At 41.0% G+C, this 6,625-nt stretch overlaps 1 protein-coding gene across 1 annotated transcript in view; it reads right to left on the bottom strand.

Annotated features, from left to right (window-relative positions):
- pip5kl1 (phosphatidylinositol-4-phosphate 5-kinase-like 1) overlaps nucleotides 1-4,352 on the bottom strand; it is a 19,411-nt gene extending 15,059 nt beyond the window's left edge. The window contains exons 1-2 of the mRNA XM_080046284.1: nucleotides 4,221-4,352; nucleotides 1-27 (exon numbers count right to left, since the gene is read on the bottom strand). The exon at nucleotides 1-27 is cut by the window's left edge and continues 162 nt beyond it. Of these exons, the coding sequence (XP_079902410.1) occupies nucleotides 1-27; nucleotides 4,221-4,235 (42 nt within the window). The 5' untranslated portion in view covers nucleotides 4,236-4,352. The remainder of the gene's footprint in view (nucleotides 28-4,220) is intronic.
- Nucleotides 4,353-6,625: the final 2,273 nt, after the last annotated feature.

Genomic DNA, 6,625 nt, shown 5'->3' with positions numbered 1-6,625 from the left:
GCCGGACCCCCCCGCACACCGCTCCATCTGGAACACACACACATCCAATAACATGTGGCTGATGGCTTAAGTTTAGTAAGTTATGTAAGTGCTCAAGAAGTTGCAATTTTTGAGTGTTATAGAAAGTGTTGAGATTATGCCCGTTAAAGATGCTTGAACATAGGGCGCTCCAATGGCGTAGTGGATAGAGCGCGGGTTCAAGTCCGACCCGTGGACCCGCATGTCACCCCCCCCCCCCCCTCTCTCTCTGTCTCCCCATTTCAACTCTGTACTGTCTAATAAAGCTTGTTAAATGCCAAAAAAAATATCGGAAAAAAAGATGGTTGTATAGGAGAAGTATACAGACGCAAACAGACAAGTTTTAGTCAAATAAACACCTTGATAAATATTTTGGAAGAAGACATTAAATGGAAGCGAAATAGCCAAAAATCTCGAAAATTGACCAGTGCCTGAATAAACAGTGTGTTTCCCTGCAGTGTCTCAGCTGGGTAACCCTGTTTGATGATCTGCTGGAGTGTTTAGGTGGCAGTGGTTCACACATCCCATCTAATTGTCTTCAGCCAATGATACATTACATGTTTATTTTACATATTTACATTACACCTGATTTTATATGCTGATTTTAATGTTTCACTCACTATAAATAAACTTCTCTTTGCTTTTGTTTTTTGTATGTTGGCTTTATTGCTACACCTGTTATTAACTGACTTGTGTCACTGTGTGTGAGCTGAAAATAAATCCAGTGTTAGCGTATTATGTCGCTTAGTAATGACATCTGACATTGGTCTGTATTGGTCAGAACTGACAGAAACCAGTGGGGGCCAAGGTAGACCCATCTACTGTCCGGACAAGTCTGGCCAGAAGGGGTCTTCATGGAGGGTTGCAGCCAAAAAGCCGAACCTCCAACATGGAAACAAGGCCAAGCAACTCAACTATGCACAAAAACATAGGAACTGGGGCTCAGAAAAATGGCAGCAGGTGCTCTTCTCTTCTTTTCATTCACTGCATTTTTGTAAATGTATGAAAATAAACTATTAAAACCTCAGTTTTAAAAAGCATTCTTAGTTTACAGCATTTTTCACACCGGCGTCTAACTTTTGTACAGTATAAATTCACTCACCGGCCACTTAAACCAGTAAACCAGGTAAACCAGTTCAATTTCTTGTTAACACATAATCAGCCAATCACACGGTAGCAACTGAATGCATTTAGGCATGTAGACCTGGACAGATATATATTGTATATACATAAATAGAGAGAGAGAGACACACAGAGAGAGAGAGAGAGAGATTGTAGAGAGACACAGAGAGAGAGAGAGAGAGAGAGAGAGACAGAGAGAGAGACAGAGAGAGAGCGAGATTGTGTTTATAACATAAAAAGGGAAAGGAAGTCAATTAATTACCATAAATATTGAGCTGTGGAGAAGCGATAGGATTACGTTTTGGCTGGTTTATCGAATATATTTGACTTAAAATGCTTTTTATTTATTTTTATTTGTGAAATAATTTGAATAAAAATAGTGTGCTTCTCTTGCTGGTTTTGTATTATTCTGATATGTCTAAAATAAATTCATTTATTCAAATGTTTATGCATGTAGTTCTTCTGTGTAACTTCTTCAGGATAGTGTCCCGTTTTTGTACTTTAACGGTTGTTCCTGTCCACTGTTCACTGTCCACTGTTCCTGCAATAGCCACGGCCGTGTAGGAAGGTCACACATAATGACATGGTATACCAACATAGGTAGCTTATAGTAGGCAATCAGGCATTACCAAACAGCATTCTAAGGCTTCGTACTAACGGCCACTTTGGTGAGCTTAATCACGCTTTAACTGATTTTGAGGTTATCTGGGGTCAGTAAACACAACACTAAATATTTGTATCAACCATTAGAGTTGATACAGGAACGGTTTCTGTCGCTTTTTCTTGAGCCGGAGAGTGAGGCAAAAAGCTACATTAAAAATGATGAACTATTCCTTTAAGTATCATGTCTCGGGCCACTAGGTAAATGTGAGTCCAATATAAGCAGGGATAGAACTCTCCTTAAATCTCTGTGTTGGTCCCTCCATTAACTCCTGAGAAACATGTCACACTCTCTCATAGTAAAATGCACCAGCTGTTCTCTGTGTCAGTGTGCGGTGTACAGTTGGTGTGTGTTAGCTTTCTGTTGCGTGAAGCTAAGGCTGACTCCACCACAATCTGATTGTCGCTCCGCTGCCTCATCAAATACAGTAAGGTCACAGAACCGGATGTCAAAAAACTGGGTTGTGACAGCTGACAAGCATCATAGTAAAGTGAACAGAGAAGGTTGCAGTATGTTATAAACTACGAAACTTCTATGATAGACCACTTGACTCATAGCTGCTGACCAATAGTATAATACGTTTTTTGTTTGCTAAACAGAAAATGGCATTCACCTACAATGTAAATTTAAAATAATGAAAAATAAAACACACGCACTCTTTACTCAGCCTGATGTATCATCAACAGCCAATATCAAACAGTGCCCTTCAGGAACTTTAACTAATGGAGCATGCATTGGTTATTATAGTCAGCTGCTTTCCATGCAGTCTCCAGTCAGTCACACATGTCATGTGTCTCAATAGGCAGTCCACATAAACATCCGGCCCTCATTCAGTGTGCACACAGTGCTGAGCTGTGCGTCCCTGCTGCTATACACTGCTGTTTCTCTAGCTCCCTAGCCTCCTGTGTTTGAAACGCAAGACAGATATAGGGTTACCGTACCATACCAAACCAATCTGTACCGCTGAGTGGAATGCGTCAAGATCTAATGTTTTATAGCTGTACTTTTATAGTATTCTGGTTTATATGGTGCTGTTATTAAAATGGACATTCCTATGGAAGCCCAGTAATCCTGTCTATTCTCTCGCCATGACCTTTACCTTTAAACAGCCTTCACACCCAAGCACAGAGCAGACACTCAGCAGCTTGACTCAGTCTTATATCTATACATTGTATCTAAACTACAGTGGCTGTTTATAGGCAGTTTGATGTGAATGCTATGGCCCGCTTATTTGGCCAACCACCATCACTGTTTATCCGGTTCCACTAGAACTTATAAGTAAACACTTTGCCTAAGGAAAATAAAATAAAATACGCAGGCATACTTCAACATGCTGAGTATGCCAGCAATACACTCAAAAGAGCCCTCTGTAGAAAAGTATGTTCATTCCTGTCTATGACATCAGCGGTTGACATTGTGAGGTGACAGCATGCTAGACAACAACAAGCCGCAAAGCGTTCATATTGTTCTCACACTGGGGATGTACCTCAATACATTTGTGTGTGTGTGTAGAGGGGTCACGGACTCTGCAACAAACCAGTGCCCAGGGGCCCCTATAACAGCTTAACATGGCCCCATGGTTGGCACCCTCTGAGTTAACACTTGATGTCATTCATACATTTTATGAATTGGGCGGTTATTGTAATAGAAAATGATTGCACAATATTGGGCAGCACAGGCCCAACAGTGACGGTAGTGCAGTAGCTTCAGCCTCACAGAATGAAGTCAAAAGTACCTGGTCCCCTGATGGATGACTTTGATATTATGTTGCATATTTGCCAATACACAAATATTTCCAATCATCCCCCTTCACGTGGCACACATGTTAAAGCATTTGATGCTGAGTTAGCAGCTTGGTGACCAAAAAGCACAGAGGATGTCTTTTCAACTCCAGAATCTCAGGTGTAACATAGCCTAACTCTAACCTAATCAAACCCACCACTACTAACATCTCTATTCCAGTTATCCAACACAAAAAAAAAATCTAGTTCATGTGAGTTTCCCATGTTAGGATGACTGACTGTGTATCATAGTTGAAGCTAATGTGCTGCAGCTATTTCACAATGTGGCATGATTCACTATACTGGACACATGTGTCAGTCAAAAGGCAGCAGGAGAACAGTTTGTGTTTTAATGACACCCAGCACTTTGACAGATGAGACTGCGCATAGGCTGCATACTGTACATAAACCTAATCACTGAATATATCCGCAGCTCGGGAGAATGATTACTTAAATCATGCGTCTGTAGGCAGTTCAGTTCCGAACTCTTCGCTAGCAGTGATGAAGAGAAAAATAAAAGCTAATCCGATGCCAACATTAAAAAAAGAAAATACTCAAGCTCCGAATCGACAAGAACTGATTAAATGTCCTGCTGCGATTGAAAGCTGTTATCTAAAGATGAGAGTGAGTTACTTTACCTCTGTGTGGCTCATAGATGCAGATCAGAGCAGGTCGAAGCGTAGCCGCCAGTCTCGGTCTATCCGCGCGCGTGTGTGTGTGTGTGTGTGTGTGTGTGTGTGTGTGTGTGTGTGTGTGTGTGTGTGTGTGTGTGTGTGTGTGTGTGTGTGTGTGTGTGTGTGTGTGTGTGCGTGTGTGTGTCGAATGCAGCCTGGCTGTGCGCTGCGATGACAAGTAGCGGTTCCTGGCTTATCCTGCGGTCACACCCATACACTACTCCGTCTGCAGGGGCGTGCACATACTCTGTAGGGCCAGGGGCGGAAAATGAAAAAAAGCGCACCTTCTCTAGGCTATGTAAACAATAATAGGACTTTAAGCAGCAGCCTTTGCTTAAAGCCACTACAGTGTTTGTATTGGGGCCCAACGGCGGTCTGGAGTCCTGCTGACAGGATAGTGGGCTGAATATTTAGTTTTGACTGAAACAATCACATTTAATTGGCTTTTGAACGTAAAGCCAGATGGACTATTTATTTTTCCTTCCCTCATGAACTTTGGATTGAAACAATTTCTTATCTGTATTTCTTATCTTTATTTTTTGCGTGTACAGTCTCCCAGTTATGGAGTGGGATATTTGTCACCATACTGGATCCAACAGGTTTATTTTTGACTTTGAATAGTGTCTGTAAAGCCCTTTCAGTCCTTCTAAACAGCCTCTAACAACATTCACCTTGCGTTCTGAATCGCATACTTTCTACTATTTAGTATGGTAGAAAAAAGATGTAGTATGTCCCGATTTGTGTGGCCAGATTTAAGATGGTTAGAAAGACCCGGATGTCTACTACATCCGGCCAAGATTTTTAGTGTTGAAAACAGCATCCTTTTTCGATTCTGACCCATAATCCAGTGCGAACCTGAAGTGACGTCACATCAACGGATCCTCCATATGAAAACAAACTGGGATGCGATGGATATAAAAGCAAGAGGCAAGATCAAGGCACAATGTTATGATGAAATTAATAGGTAAAAGTATGTCCCAATAGTATGTCTACTGCATCCTAACTAGATTATTTTTATCTTCGGATGTAGAATGTAGAATAGAAAAAAGAAAGAGTATGCGATTCAGAAGGCAGGGTCAATCTCTAGCTCTATGTTCTTCTTCTTAGATTCTGTTTTGTGAACTGACTAACAAAAGTACTTTTTTTGTCAAAGCCACAGCTACATCAGTGTGCCATTCAGATGAACAGGCTTATATGCTACTAGTGTGCCCCCCCCCCCCTATTGTAGGAAATAAATCTTCATTTGAGCAGCTGAAATACCATTTGTATGACCTAAGTGTGGGAAGTCCCTTCAGGTTACTGGTTTGAATAAAGATTCCAAAAAAGGGCGTTTAAGGCTCTCCAGGGGGAAGAAAGGGCGGTGGACAGTTACATTTTTGTTATTTCCATGTACAGTATTGTATTTCGTCTACATTTTATTTGATTTTGCATTCTAAATGTAGGCCTACTTTATACAGTATGAAGAGGGTGCACCTTATCTCTACTCTTCTATCTTCACTGTGTCCTCGCACTACTGTTGTGTTTATGTGTGTCTCAGGTGTTGCTCTCTTCACTTGTGTTTTTCTCTTCTTCTATATATCACATTGTTGAGAGGAGCCTGAGACTTAAGAATGTGACTGCTGCAGTAATTATTGCGGATATTAACCATACATGACTCTTGAATCCAAACCTGTAAAGTCATCACATGGGTTTTTAACCTTGCTGACTAACGGTCTGATGACTGTTGGCTGTGCTCCAGACACTTCTTCCTCCTTCATCACAGAAGCAACAGAAATAGCAAGCGCATTGATGAAACATCACCACTTTATTTCAATACATCTCAAACAGAGAAGTGTGTGTGTGTGTGTGTGTGTGTGTGTGTGTGTGTCTCTCTCTCCTAAGATAGGAATCGGTCACAAAAAGGCTCCTATAATAGGCTACACCCCAAGGTTTTTGTAATGTGACCCTGCGTTGTTCCAAATCACATACTATTCTTTTTGCTACACTACATTACTAACGTACAGAAGAGTTTTAGGGCCACAGGAGAGAGAAAAAATCACATGAAGAAGATTTTTTTTTCCATTATGTTGAGAAATGTCAAGAATAAAGACGAATACTCCCAAAATGCGATTTGGAGTTAGTGAGGCATTTATGTATTTTTCAGCATGTATTGGGACATACTAAATCTTTTTCTGGCATACTAAATAGTAGGGAAGTATGGGGATTGGAACGCAGGCAGGGTGGGAGTGGCTTCTTCCTCAACACATAAATATTACCCAGAGTTACTAGAGGTTTTCTCAATATCTTTGATATTTGATATTTGATCTTTTTATGAGGTGCCCATGGTAGACGACTGTATGAATGCTAATGTTGCTCCATGTAGCATTGTT

Source organism: Ammodytes marinus (genome assembly GCF_949987685.1).
Source record: "Ammodytes marinus genome assembly, chromosome: 18".
Lineage (NCBI taxonomy): Eukaryota > Metazoa > Chordata > Actinopteri > Uranoscopiformes > Ammodytidae > Ammodytes > Ammodytes marinus.
Note: the sequence above shows the minus strand (reverse complement) of the source record. Positions and strands in the feature narration are given on the sequence as shown.